Source organism: Lemur catta, chromosome 1, assembly GCF_020740605.2.
Source record: "Lemur catta isolate mLemCat1 chromosome 1, mLemCat1.pri, whole genome shotgun sequence".
NCBI lineage: Eukaryota > Metazoa > Chordata > Mammalia > Primates > Lemuridae > Lemur > Lemur catta.
In genome coordinates, this window is record NC_059128.1 from 5,084,966 (window position 1) to 5,100,322 (window position 15,357).

A 15,357-nucleotide genomic window follows, 5' to 3' on the forward strand; every position below is an offset into this window, starting at 1 on the left:
GAGTGATGACTATTCCACTCAGAGACAGCAAGGGACAGAAGAGATGACCAAAGGCATCCCCCAAGGGATCAAGGCACAGAGGAAGAAGGGCCTCCTTCCACCGGGAGCCTGGCTCCTGCACGTCATGGCATGGCTCCCAGGGCTGCTGGCAGGACTTCTCCACAGCACAGGTGTGCTCTGCTGTGGGCCCTCGGGCAGGGTCCTGAGGACAGTGCCAGGGCCAGGCTTCAGTGCAGCATAATGCTGGGTGAAGGCGATGCAGCTCTGGACTCCTGCTACAGGCACCAACTGGAGTGGCATTTCAGTACAGCCACACCGGGACTGCTCAACCTGACAGCGGGAGGGCAGGTATGGGCATCAGTGGAATCCTTCACCCAGGTCTTGTCAAAGAATCCCACGTTCTCATCAGGGCACTCGGCTGTGAAGGGGACCTTCACCAGGGGCTTACCTCTCTCCTGACTGCCCGATACAGCAAAGCCTGGCTTATCCAGAGAACAGCTGGGGTCTTCCGATTAACTCAGTTCCATCAAACTACCAAAGGATAACAGATTCTGGACGAATTTAAAAAAGGGCCTCAAGTTATATTTTGCATTCATGATTCAAAAGGCACTTCAAAATTCCACAGAGCCACAGGGTCACCCATCCTCCTGTATAGGACCAATGGAGAAGCTGTAAGAGATCGGGCTACATGTGTGAGCTGATGGTGTCCTGGCCATTTTGTAAATAAATCTGGTATTACCTAGTTTGTCATTTATCTTGCAGAGTCAAGCATACATAGCATAGGAAGACACACAGTATGTTTGCATTTTGAATAAATGGAATTTTGCTGTATCATGGCAGTTTATAAAATATTCTCACCAAGTCTGATATTTGACCCTAAGTAAAGTCCAAAATTATAATCGTATATTTAAGAGGTCACAATGTGAGAGGTAAAGTACTCATTGAGCACAATCTCCAAATAATCTAATCACCTTGCTGATCTGCACCCAGTATCCATTTAGAAGCATAAAATTAAGCTACTGGCGCTCAATTGCCACATTTGCTAGCATTTAGTAAGGACTCCACTGGATGGAGGAAAAAAGGCTCTCAAACCCAATAACCACCAACTGTAAGCACTTCCTGCTAGAGAGCCTGCTGGAGCTGCTCTGAAGGCAGCCCGGGTGATGGAAAGGCTTGGTCTTGCTCTGCGCGCCCCACTGCCAGCTAGCGCCTTACCTTGGGAGGCGGAAGGTGCTCAGGCTGAGGCACAGATGCTTCCCTCACATGCCTGCAGGGGGCAGGTCGGGTTAAAATCACATCCTGCCACCAACGGCCTGGTCTGGGGTACTCTGAGGTAGCTCCTTAACTCGGGATGCCTGTTACTTATTCGCTTTCAGAATTCAGGACATGTAAGAAGTATTAAAATATTCATGCATTGCTTTAACCACAAATCACTGTAATTGAGTGCAAAATAAAGGAAACTTGAGTTGCTTTATTTAGCTTCCAATTTCTGGGAGGCTCAAGAATTATAAGTATTCTGGACAACAGAAGAAAATAAGACTGTGCTTACAGATCTTTCTCTGCCATGTCCTTGCTTTAGGATCGCTGCTTTATTGTCGCCCTTTCTGTTACACGGATGTACACAGCAGGTGTTAAAGGTACAACACATTCTACAACTGAGCACCACTTTCTGTAACTGAACAGGCAAAGAAATTACACTGAACATCAGCATCTGGCAGTATTTTTTGGAAAAAAAAAGTGACTAAAATGGGTTTAAATTGATTAACACTATTAAATCACATCTAATATTTGATACTACATGATTCAATACAGCTATACGATACAATTATACAAAATGTGTTAACATCAAAGAATACAACCAAAATTAAGATAGCAAACAAAACCTATATAACTTTTTTTTTACAGGAAAATACTTTTGAAGTATGCATGTAACTGCCCATTCTTTTAAAGAAAATCTACTGCAAGCAAAGTTATCAACCTCCAGAAAAATCACACATAGCATTACTAAGCATATCCCCAAAAAGTGTACAATATGCACACTTGGAAAATACAAAATTAAAAAAATTGTAAGCAACAGGTGAGCTTCATATTTATAAGAATGTGAAAAGAAGTCCCATTTTGAGCACTGTTGTATAAAGAATTGTCTTTTGATGTGAAGTTCATGAATTGTCCTCCTGTTGGGACCACACTTTACAAAAACACCGTGTTTTTGAAACGAGATTACAGAGCAAGATAGAGCATCTTAGCAATGTCATCTTATTAAAGTTTTTTTTTTAATTTTTACTACTTTATCAAAACATGTCCCTTAGGTGTGTAGGATTCATTTTTAAAATTCTTCCTAGAAATAATATACAAAGGAGAGGCATATTTATTCCCAATCACACTCCTGGAAGATGCTTCCCGGGGTCGAGAAGGGTCTTCTCTCTCTTCTTTTCACTGGTTGTTTTTGGCCTTAGCGTGTGTTAAGATGTGAGATTTCAGGTTAGTTGACTGGGCAAACTTCTTATTACAACCATCGAAGGGGCACACATAGGGCCTGTCTCCGGTATGGATTCGCACATGTGTGCGCAAATTGAAGTCCAGTGAAAAGCGTTTCCCGCAGCCTTCGAATGTGCACTGTCGAGGAAAGACCAGAGATCAACCCACTCAGCAACTTTAACCAGACCCGGGAGTCAGTAGCTCACTGCTTCGGTAGAGAACAGCCTATTTATTTTACCAAACACATTTCCTCTCTGCCCCAGGTGAATTTTCTAGATATACTCTAGAATTAGTGGCCAGGAATCTCTCACTCTACAGGCTGGACAACCCCTAAAACTCATGGATAGCCCTCCTGAATTGTTTAAACATAATGTAGGCCGGGCGCGGTGGCTCACACCTATAATCCTAGCTCTGGGAGGCCGAGGCGGGTGGATCGCTCGAGGTCAGGAGTTTGAGACCAGCCTGAGCAAGAGTGAGACCCCGTTTCTACCAAAAATAGAAAGAAATTATCTGGCCAACTAAAAATATATATACAAAAAAATTAGCCGGGCATGGTGGCTCATGCCTGTAGTCCCAGCTACTCGGGAGGCTGAGGCAGTAGGATCACTTAAGCCCAGGAGTCTGAGGTTGCTGTGAGCTAGGCTGATGCCACGGCACTCACTCTAGCCTGGGCAACAAAGTGAGACTCTGTCTCAAAAAAAAAAAAAAAACAAAAAAAAAAAAAAAAAACATAATGTAAGAGAAACCCCTTGGCAAAATGGTAAGAATTATCCTAAATATCAGGTTAAGGTCCTAGTAAACATTTCGTAAATACTGCCAATAGTAAAACACAAATGATTAAGGAGGTTCCTGGTGTCACTTATCCAAAAAGAATCATGTTAGATTTACTGGCTGCACTGCTAGTTTGTTCACTATTATACGCTTAAAACAAGATAACAATTACCTATACTTACTCTCATAAAATTAAATTTTAGAAATTCCCTGTCAATTAGTAATTCAATATACTATTAACCACCAAAAATAAACTACTTCAATCCTACAGTGAATACACTAGAAATTTAGTTTTAGGTTTATGCCTGAACAATCCTGTTTTTCTCCTGCCACAAGTGCGCCCCCAAACACTGATTCATTCTGTACCCAGTACCACAGACCATACACGGGGAAGTCAAGAGGCCGGGCAATGTTCCTTGTGGCTCAGCAGGAGACCACTTCTGTTTCTCATTAAGGAGCAATAATAAGACCCTGACTCTGGGCTGGCACCTCCTGTGCCGTCACCACACTGCCTACGCCTGCCGTGTTCCGAAGGGCAAGGCAGTAAGGAGGGGAGAAGGAATTGGCTCTACCTGAAAGGGCTTCTCTCCAGTATGAACCAGTTGGTGTCGTTTTAGTTTTGAGCTCTCAACAAAAGCTTTGCCACATTCTGCACAGACGTGGACTCTGGGACCGTGGGTGTGCAGATGTTTTCTCATGGCAGAGTTATCCCTGAACATCTTTGTGCAGCCCTTAAAATAGAGAAAGAAGCTTAGTGGTTCACATTGCAAACTGTTAGAAAGGATTCAACCACTTAACAGCCTTTACTGACATATTTAAACAAAACAACCTCCCCACCCCCCATTTTAATTTTACTTCGTATTACAATAGAACATTAAATAATCTAAGACAAAAACAGACAGCGAAAAAGTACTTATCATTTAATGCAAACCCTTGTTTCACAGATGAGGAAACTGAGGCTTAGAGATGTCTTTAAGTAGACTTGCCCAAGGTCACACTACTAGTAGTAGCCCAACTGGGAGTAGAACCCAACACCCTGGCTTCTAGCTACACCACAGCCGCCTCACCCAACTATGTCCCCCGAAATGAAGTAACAGAAGCACTGATAAATAAATGGAGTTAAAATGACGGTAGTCCACCACTACCTTTGGTGGGCCCCATATTCTGTGCTGCAACAATGGGCTGTCATTCTCCATCGCCTACTGTTCCCTCTTCTCTCTTTGCCTCTTTCCCCTTCTTGACAGAGAAAGAAGCAAGAGGGTCTCCAAGGAATGGCAACTACAGAAGAAATTTATTTTGTGAGACACTAGAAAAGGAAGAAGCAGGCAAACTGATACCAGTGCAAGGGGGGGAGGCAGATGGATGTGTGGTGCTCGAGAGAAGCATATCCTTAACAATTTCTTCTGCAGTTGTTGCCCAATAATGGGGTGAATGGGGGAAATGATAAGACAGCATGACAGAAGGACAGCACAAGTCACCACTGGACAGCTTCACAGGCAGGAGGGGGAGCCACAGTTTTTTCACCTTGACCTCTAGGCTGAGTTTCCATTTAGAAAATGGAATTTTAAAATATTTAATTGGTATATGATATATACATGCATTGAAACATCACACTGTACCCCATAAATATGTATAGTTATTATATGTCAATTGTTAAGTAAAAGAAAACTTTAAAAAATTTAATTCGGAAAGAAGTATACAAAGAAGCTACAGAGATGACAGGCACTTAAGGCTTAACTGTTATCAAGTGCTCATCTTTGGCCCCAGTGGAAATCATTACATTTTAAAATCTCCACATAAAGAGCATTAAAAAAGAACACAAAGACTCGTGAATGCATAGTCGCTATGGGGCAGTATCATGAGCTAAATTTATCCTTCTTCAATTATTGATTTTTAAAAATTATTTATTCCATTCATAATTCCTCCCCCTTTGTTTCTCTGTACCTATGTGATACTTTTGTTTTTCTGTTAGTTTTACATCCAAATTAAGTCTGAAAGTAGACCCCAACAAACACCTTAAAGTATCTTTCAGGTTACCTTTTATTTTAAAGCCTAGCTATATTTGAAAACAATTAAGTACCACTCTAGTAATGCACAATTAACAGGGTCAAATTTATTTTTAAAAAATCGTGAAGGAAATTATGAAGTCTTTATTTAGCTTATTTTAGCAACATTCAAAATAATTTCCAAATTCAATAACAAGCCTATGATTCCATAAAGGTCCAAGAGTGAGATACACCCCAATATCTTAAGGTTGACTTGTGCAAATTTCTTATAAACTCTCTAAAGCTTCACTGACAGTTTAATGAACACTTTCCCCCTAGCATTACTTACTTTATGAGGGCAAGCTATTGTTCTTGGAGCATCGTCTTCTTTAATTTTTCTTGGCTTCATTCTTATCAAAAGAAAAAAAGAGAGAGACAGACAGATTTGTAGGAGTGGGTAGACTTAACTGGTATAAATCATATAGTCCCTAACATGCTTTCCTTATAGGTAACAAAACTAAAATTATAATATGCTTCCTTCCATAAGGAGAAAGGATGAGACAACTGACACTGAGTGCCAATAACTGTGACATAGCCTTCCCATTTTATAGATAAGGATGATGAAGCTCAGAAAGGGCGAGTTGCTGCCTACAGTCTCACAGCTATAAGCTGGTGCAGCCTGCAATGGCACTGTGATCTGTGTGATTCAAATACTTGCTTTTTCCTCTAAACTCTTTAAAAACTACAAAAGATCAACAGCCTCGACAACTACAGACAAATCTTCTAGCAGGAGGTGGGGCAAGGTATCCAAAAGCAGCTGCTGTGATGCTAAAGGTGCCTTAAAAGAGGAACAGCGAACATGGGAGTATTTTAAAAACACACATCTCTACATACCCACTTAAAAAAAATACAAAGTGGGTCCAATATGGGTCTATTTCGTACTGATACAAATGATCATTAACATTTATCATTTTTAGGCCAGGTGTGGTGGCTCCCACCTATAATCCTAGCACTCTGGGAGGCTGAGGGGGGAGGATCATTTGAGCTCAGGAGTTCAAGACCAGCCTGAGCAAGAGCGAGACCGTCTCTAATAAAAATAGAAAAAAATCAGCTGGGCATGGTGGCACATGCCTGCAGTCCTAGCTACTCTGGAGGCTGAAGCAGGAGGATCACTTGAGCCCAGGAGTTTGAGGTTGCTGTGAGCTAGGCTGACACCACGGCACTCTAAACCCAGGCAACAGAGCAATCCTCTGTCTCAAAAAAACAAACAAAACCAAAAAACAAACAAAAAATATATATCATTTTAGCCAGGCATGGTGGCGCATGCCTGCAGTGGTCCCAGCTACCCCAGAAGTTGAAGCAGGAGGACTGCCTGAGCCCAGGAGTTTGAGGCTGTTGTGTGCCATGACTACACTTGTGAACAGCCACTGCAATACAGCCTGGGCAACATAGTGAGAAGGCTGTCTCTTAAAAAATATGTATCATTTTAAAGAAGGGTACAGAATAGTCCTTTTAAATGAAGATTTATATACATAAGCATAAAATATATCTTGAAGGAAACACAACAAACCATTAGCACTGGTTACTTTGGGAAGGAGCCCCTAGTGGACAGGTGGGAACACCATATCCTCTATGTATTATTTAATTTTTATTATAGCATTGACTTTTAGCGATGGGAGTGGGAGATTACCGTTTTTCCAAAAATATGAGCATTTATTTTAAATGACAGAGATTTCTGACCCTACTTCTGGTCATGGGCTTGGAAGCTCACGTGTGTAACAAACAAGAATCCTGCTAACATGGGCACAGCCTGGGAGAGCCCTGGGTGAAATTACTACCTAGAGAGTCTGCTAATTTGGTAACTTACCTACCTGCTATTTCCTCTGAACCAACCTTTGGTCTTTTGTCAAAACTTTCTCTCCAAATACTCCCTACAGATCTGTGTGTGGTAGAGAGGTGAGAAATTAAGAGCTCCTAGAAAAACTAGAGATGATTTATAACTTTGAAACAGGTTTTCTTTTTGTTCCTAGCTTTGCCATCTCATACCCCTCCAGATTTAGTTTTAATAAACTAAGTCCATGATTAACAGTAAGAGCTAATTTATAAAAGATTACATCTTAAAAAAAATGATTATTTCTGTCATCTTTAAGTTAACAAAGGACCAAACAAGGTCTTCCTTCACTGTGATCTGGGAAAAGGATTACCTGATCCACATTACTTTATAAAACCTGAACTTGTGAAATCACCTGGTTAAACTTCCCATGCCCTGGAAGAATACAGGAGGAACAATGTATCTGGTAGCTATTACTCATCTCCATGGAGTTTGTTCAAGACTGTACTTGACAATTTCTGCTTTAAATTCTACGAGAACATTTTTAGTCTGGTATCCTCCCTCACCTTAACCCTGTGATTACTCGTTCTTTCTTTCATATAAATGGATCACGGATTGAACATCCCTACTCCAAAAATGCAAAATCTGAAATGCTCCAAAATCTGAAACTATTTGAGCACTGGCATGAGACCACAAGCGGAAAATTCCACATCTGACTTCATGTGACAGGTCGCAGTCAAAAGACAGCCAAACTTTTGTTTCACGCACAAAATTCTATGAATCTCATGTTTAGACTTAGGTCCCACTTTCATGATATCTCATTATGTACATGCAAAATTCCCAAATCCAAAATACTACTGGTCCCAAGCATTTCAGATAAGGGATACTCAATCGCTATTACCACATTAAGTGAATATTTTCTAAGTACCTTTTTTGTGTAACAGGGCTCTCATTAGCTTTTGTTATCCTAAATACCAGTAAATCCTAGAGTGCTTTTTCTTCTTTTTTTTTAAAGCTCTTTTGGACTTGACTAGAGTTTTGGTCTAAGTTCACAAAACCAGCTAGGACAAAAGTTTGGTGCCACTGCGCCACCTGGAGGTTAGACCAGCTTGAAAAACAACCGTGATTCATATGAAAGGTTTCTATTCCACTCAAATATTAGTTTTAAAATGTACATTAAGAACTAAGTTTCAAACTTTGAAATTAAGAAATTTTATTCTTTGATGATTCCACTGAAACATTCTATGTGCTCACAGTGGAGATGGCTATGTGACTGTGTTTGTCCAAATTCATACAACGGTACATACCTAAATGAGGTGAATTTTACTGAATGTAAAATTATATCTTAATAAACCTGAATTAAGGAGGATTCTCCCCCCCACCATACATTTTCTTAGATTTGTTCCCAGGAACTCAATTTTTTAAAAGATATTTATCATGGAAAATTTCAAATATGCACAAAAGTAGAGAATAATCTCATGTACCATTTATCCAACTCTTAATTTTGTTATTGTAAGTGGTATTTTTTTCTTAAAATGGAATATTCAAAATGTGTGGTAGTCTTTAGAAATATCATCCTCCTTTCACAGCTGTGTGGCAAATGTGGCTATATATATATTGGTACATTTTACATTGTAATTGAACGCAAACAATGAAAAGGTCATTTTTCAAAAAGTTCACTTAGGCTGAAAGCGTTTTGTTTTGTGAGTAAAGACTAAAATCATACACCACTGCTATGAATATCTTCTCAACCCTCCCAAACTATTCAGGGGTAACTAAGATTTGAGTTTCCCATTCACTGACTGTGATACTTTACAAAGCTCTTTTTGAACCCAAAGACAATGATGACAACAGCATAGACATTATGAACAAGACAGTATGGGATGTATGACTTGGAGCTGACTTCTACTAGCTGCATGACCTTGAGCAAACTACTTAACTTCTCAGCCTTGGTTTCTTATACTGTAAAAAGGTATGCTACTTACTTTAGAGCCGCAAGGATTCAAGGAGATGATACATGTTGAGCACTTAGGAAATGACAGCTAGCATTACCACTGGCTACCTGTTAAATGGGCCTCACTAAAAAAAAGAGTGTTTTTTTTTTGTTTTGTTTTTTTAGGGCTTGGTGTAGGGATAGAGTTAGGCTATTAGGGTGAGGGTTAATGGTTAGCTTTATAGTTAGGGTAAGGGTGAAGGTGAGGGTTAGCATTAGGGCTTAAGGGGTTCGAGTGTTAGGGTTAAGGCTGGGGCTAAAAATGAGTTCATTCTTTAAAAATATCACGTCAGTTGTGCTTAACACCCCAGATGGTTCTGGTGCTCCAAACCACCCTGTTGCAGACTGGAGTGAGTGGCACTAGTAAAGAAGCAGCCCTCAATGTATTACATGTGTACGGAGGAGCCAGGTCCCCAACCACAGAAGTTTCCTATTCAAATAAAGGTGAGCAATATGCTCTCTATGCTGGATTTATAGTATCTTATTCTGGCATATATGGGAGGAACATTGTGAAGATTAGAGCCCAGAACCCAAATTTGCAGGAACTTTCAGTCACAATTTTAGCAGAGCATTGTGTAAACGAAAAGTTTCAACTAACTGAAACCTCCAAACGTCCCAGCAGTACAGATAAAACATTTTTGGAGTGGTGATTCTTTAACAAAAGTAAGTCTCTTCCTTACAAAATAAGCTTAAGTTGAATTCCAGACCAGAACCACCAATTTTGACCTGTGCCGGCAGAGCAGAAGTTCCTGTGCAATACAGCTACCATTTGCAAGCATGATTCACCTCTCTTCTTTATGCAAAGATGTTGCCTTAGCCAAATGAAACAAAGTTTGTTTAATCAACTATCTCTTAAATAGACAGCATACATTCATGGGATGATATTGAAGAGTTTTAAGGTTATTTTCATCTCTAATACTGTGAAAGACTCAGGGTGGGCAGTTGACAACAACAAAACTAATTTGGGACTGGCCCAACCACTATTTAATCTTTCTAGACCAAAGGTTTTTCAAAAGTCTAACTTTAGTTAATGAAATAGGCACGAAGGGTGTCAATTTAACTGGGAAACGGAACTTCTCAAGTCCCACTCGCTGACCACTTTTTGAAGTATTTACCGAACAGACTTATCTGGAAAAAACAAAGTAACCCATAGTGCCACTTCCCCAATGGCATGACTTTTCAAATCAAAGTCATTACTTCTTATACTTTGTCCACAATGTACCTGTAACTGATTTACTAAGCAGTCTAGGCTGAGTGTGGCAGGAGCCTAAAATATTCTTTGGTCAGTTTCAAGTCCAGTTCAGCATGCCATCACTCCAGTACACAAAGAAGAGGGAAAAACACTAACACTCTATCCCCTAAGCCCACAGCTCAGGGCCTCCAATGCCACTATGTGAGTCAGGGATGCAGGGGATGAGGAATAGAGGCCATCAGAGCAAGTTCTGTGGATCTTAAATCAGTGAAGAAGATGTGGTCTGGTCCCCAACAGTTTGAAACTCTTGGTGCCTCTTCATCTTCAGAGTCCCAGACACCAATTCTGGGGCCTCCAGAAAATCCTATTCAACTGTCACACATTCTCAAAATGTGAAGACCTAACAAAATAGGGCAACTCAGATAAAATATTTCTTGCTACCACCACCTCCAATTAAAGAGATTTGTTTAGATTAACATGATCTTCAACAGATACTCCGTAGAATGAGGATGAGAATGAGCCCAACCCTCAATCCACCTCACAGGGCCCAAACTCTGTATCTTTACTTTTTACACATTGTAAAGAGAGCAAGATTTCATTCTACTCTATACATAAACCCTTAACAGGCTGATTATAAAAGAAAATAAACACCATTTATATTCATATTGTGAGTAAATAAATACTGCTTACTGTAGGGTTAAACAGTGTGCTAGGATTACACTTCTTGTTCTACAAATCCAAAACAGTAGCTGCCAAGTCCCAAGGAGGGAATCTTCCTAAATTCAGGTCATGTGAGTCCTCTCTCAATATTGTCAAAATTATGCCCAATTTTTAGGCCATGGCTTTCTTAGCCCTAGCCCCTTGACTCTTTTCAGGAAAGTTCCTGATTACCTTTCCTTTTTCAGAGGACCGTTTTCCACACTACCACATTTCTTACTCATTCTATCCACTACTGAATGACACTGACTGTTCTTGAGGAAATTCTTACAGCTGGCTGACTTACTATTCTAAATTGAATGTGTTTTCCAGCCTGCTGCACAGCTGTCCTCTTGGTTGTTTTTCACCAGAAGTCTTCCTTCTGATGTCCCTCTTTATTTTGTTGTAGTATACCCTCAATCAACCTCTCAGAAAAGGTGCAACAAAAAACAAATCCACAGGTCTCTAAAATTGTCTGCTCTTGTATTTGACTGACAGTTTTGCTGGATCAAGAATTCTATGTTCCAGCCTGAGCAAGAGCGAGACCCCGTCTCTACTAAAAATAGAAAGAAATTACATGGACAGCTAAAAATATATATAGAAAATTAGCTGGGCATAGTGGCGCATGCCTGTAGTCCCAGCTACTCAGGAGGCTGAGGCAGGAGGATTGCTTGAGTCCAGGAGTTTGAGGTTGCTGTGAGCTAGGCTGATGCCACGGCACTCTAGCCCAGGCAACAGAGTGAGACTCTGTCTCAAAAAAAAAAAAAAAAATAGAATTCTAAGTTTACAACAACTTTTCCTCTCAATGTTTTATTGTCTCCTAATTACCTGTTGCTGTTCAAGAAACGTCTCATTCAGGTCTACCACTCTTTCATAGATGGTCTATCTCACTGGAAGCTTTCAGGTCCTGACATGTGCCCCTGGATTTTCTGTTCAGAGGATTGGGGACAAGCTCTCGTATCAGCAGCTCCAATTCTCCAGGGAGTGTGAACAATGCCAAGGGTCACTAAAACCTAATTACTTCTACTGCTCACTACCCTGAGTTTCCCTTTCTCTTCCAAACTTTGCTCCAGTCCTTTCTCTGCCCCTCCACATATATAATAATATATATATTCACAATATATAATCTAAAGAGATTTTATTCCTCATTCTCCTGTACCTTCTGGAAACTTCTTCACCGGCTGCTGTGATGCTGTACCTTCCCTAAGTCTCCTACTTGTCTCAATGATGCTTCTACTCTGTCACTGGTTCCTCTCACCCTACAAATACAAGGGTTTCCCTAAGATTTTATGCTGGGGTCTTTTCCTTCCAAAATCTCTCCCCTCAAAGAGATTACTTAACATTTTCATGCCTTTAGCCACTCCTTCCTTATCAGATGACTCTAGCCCTAACTTACTTCCTAAAAACACCTCAAGTCCAACATGGACAATTTATTAGCATGTCTAACCAAACACTGCCTGCTCTGAACCCTAAACCAGAGCTTTCTCCCAATTTTCCCTGTCACCTAAGGAGTGAAGCTTTTGTCAATTTTGATTCTTCCTTTTTTATCCCCCGACACCCCTCCAGATGTAGTCAATCCATTTCTAAATCTTTTCTACTGTCTCCTGCAATTTCTATCACATTTATTCTTTTACTGACTACCACAATTCCAGCTCAGGCTTTCATTAGTTCTTGTTCAACTGACCTCTCCCACTTCCTGGTTGTACCTGCACCAATCCAGCCTGGACAGACAGCTGCAAAGTAATTCTCTCAAATTAAAGCCCCCTTCTCTACTGCTCAAAAACCTTTAGCAGCTGCCCACTGCAAACTAAAAAGTCCACATGGGTTGGTCCCAGGATTCATGAACCTTAATGATCTGGTTCCAAATTACCTAATCATTTCCCTGTAAACACCCTAATTCCCAGGAAACCCCTCCATCCCTACCTATCAAAACTCTATGTTCTTCAGGCCCAAATTAAATGCCACCCCTCCATAAAGCTTTCCTTGATTCCTTTGTTCCATCTCCAAATCCTGAGTAGATAAGGAATAGCTGGCTAATTTTAAGAATGTATGACAGCACTGAACACTGGCACAGTACTTGGCTCAATCTGTCCAAAAACTCTAACACCTCACTGCTGACTATGTACCCTACAGATTCAATTTTTATTTGTATTTTTTTGGGGAAGAAGGGCAGTTAATATTTGATTCACATAATTGTATCTGAAACATGAATGGCAATAAAAGGTAGAATATGTCATCAAGAAGAGGACAGAGGCTTAACTTTGTTAAGCCACTATGAATTAGAAATAAATCAATGCATATAGTCTCTAACGCTGTAGTTTCACTGGAGAGAAGGGTAAGAACCCTCTTCATCAAGTCACAGTGGGATTCTCATGCCCACTGCACAAGAGGGGAAACAGGCTCCTGGTGGCAGCAGTTGCGCCCACCTTGTTTTCAGGAGGGCCAAGAGGGGCCTGGCAGGGAAGACAGAAACGCCAGGGATTCCAGCTCTTTCCCTCCACCAGTAAGCTCTCAAGAGAAAGAAAAACGGTGTCCTACTCTGTTCTTAGAATGTGCAAGGATCACAAATATTTCTTTCTTCCTGTTCCTGCCCTTGCCTAAATTTCCTGGGCTAGTCTAGGTTCCATTCAATCCCAGGAATGGAAAGGCATTAGGTCTTTTGCTCCAGAGTTTATTAGTTCATTTCATTGCAAAGCAAACACACACCCAGTGGGTTCTGGTCTTCTTGACTGCTCACCTGGGACAGGCACAGGGGTCCCAGCCATAAATACCTGCCCTTTTCTTATCATGTTAGCTTAATTTAACAAAATGCTAGAGGCTGAGCTGATGACATACCAAAATATGAACTGATGAAATCCTTTCCAGGGGTCAGCTGGGCAAATCTAGTATAGACCCAGGTGTCCTACAGCTTAGTTTAGTACCACACATCCAAGTTTAAAATGTATACAAGGAGGCCATGAGGTAGTGTAAGGATATCCATTTCAAAACAAATTATGTGCAATTTTATTTACTCATAAGCAATGCCAATTATGGAATTAAAGAGTATTTGCCTCATCTTATTGTCTACAAGGATCTAAAATGCTGCCACTAACATTAATAGCATAGTTACTACTAAAAACAAAACTGACTGCTTTTGTTTTCACAAGTTTCTCTAGAGAAAGAATACAAATCACTATTGTGACTTAGGCACAAAATAGCACAGCTGGCAAGATTCAAGCACTTTCTATAATTAAAAGAAAAGGAAAGTTCTTATAACTTACCTAGCAAATTCTGCCAGTTGTTTGGGATCTGAGAGGTCAATGCCAGGTATTCCTCCAGGAGGAAGTTTCTTTCCTGTCATATACTCTGAATAATCAGGAGGCGAGTTCTCTCCAATAATCTGTTCTTCGACCACTGTCTCATGGTCAATATCTTTTTTTTCATCTAAAACACATCATGAGATTATCTTAGCTGAATAAATACATTTTAAAATTATACAAACTGCTTTCACTACCAGGTTCTTAAATGGGTAATTAATAGCCACCACATCAATTTCTTAGCCACCTACTCTTTGTCCTCAATCTCTTGAAATCCTGTTTCTGCTCAAAGGTCACCAAAATCTTCAACGCCAAATCCAACAGACCTTTACACCAGCATCCTTCCCTAGCCTCTTGGGAGCAGTTAGTTCACTGTTAGTGTCACTGCAGCTCTCGGATTCTATCCCACCTCTCTGAGTGGCTTATTTTCAGCTTCTTGGCTTCTCCTCCTACTTGTCAGAGTTCTGCTTTTTATCCACCACATGCATTTCCTAGTAATTACCAACACAGCAATGCTGACTCAAATCTGATTTCATAGCCTTTGCCTCTTAACCTCTTGCTACCTCCGCAGCCTCCTCCTCCGGTTTCCCCTCACTCTTTGGCCGACCTATACTGGTCATTATCAAGTCCCTCACTGGTATCACAGGCCACCCACCCTAACCTCATGGCCTTTACTCACAGAATTTCCACTAACTACAACTTGTAATCGTAGCTGTGATTTTCATCAGCCTCTCCCACTAGACTGTAAGCTCCTCAAGAACAGACAGGTTGGTCAGTTTTAATTTCAAGTATTCCAAGAGCCTTGTTCAAAGTCTGCATGTTGCTGGCCCTCAATAAGTGTTTAAAGAATGTAGGGCATCTCTACTTGTATGTCTTACCACCATCTTAAATCCAACAGTTTGGGGGAAAAAAAGCCATATTGACCCTATACAATTAATCTCCTATATCGCAGACACCAAACCCTATTGATCAAGTGAGTAAGTTTTCTTTGTCCCACTGCCATCAACTTAGTTCTTACCATCTCAAAACTAAATGACGTTAGCAGTTCTTAGTTGTTTTTGACAATTCTGTTCTCTATTCTAGTAGTGATGCTGAAAAGGATAAACCAGTACAGA

At 40.6% G+C, this 15,357-nt stretch overlaps 1 protein-coding gene across 1 annotated transcript in view; it reads right to left on the reverse strand.

Annotated features, from left to right (window-relative positions):
* Window positions 1-1,451: 1,451 nt before the first annotated feature.
* The window catches only part of YY1 (YY1 transcription factor), a 30,165-nt gene continuing 16,259 nt past the window's right edge, over window positions 1,452-15,357 (reverse strand). Inside the window, exons 2-5 of the mRNA XM_045560683.1 lie at window positions 14,207-14,369; window positions 5,584-5,644; window positions 3,822-3,980; window positions 1,452-2,616 (exon numbers count right to left, since the gene is read on the reverse strand). Of these exons, the coding sequence (XP_045416639.1) occupies window positions 2,434-2,616; window positions 3,822-3,980; window positions 5,584-5,644; window positions 14,207-14,369 (566 nt within the window). The 3' untranslated portion in view covers window positions 1,452-2,433. The remainder of the gene's footprint in view (window positions 2,617-3,821; window positions 3,981-5,583; window positions 5,645-14,206; window positions 14,370-15,357) is intronic.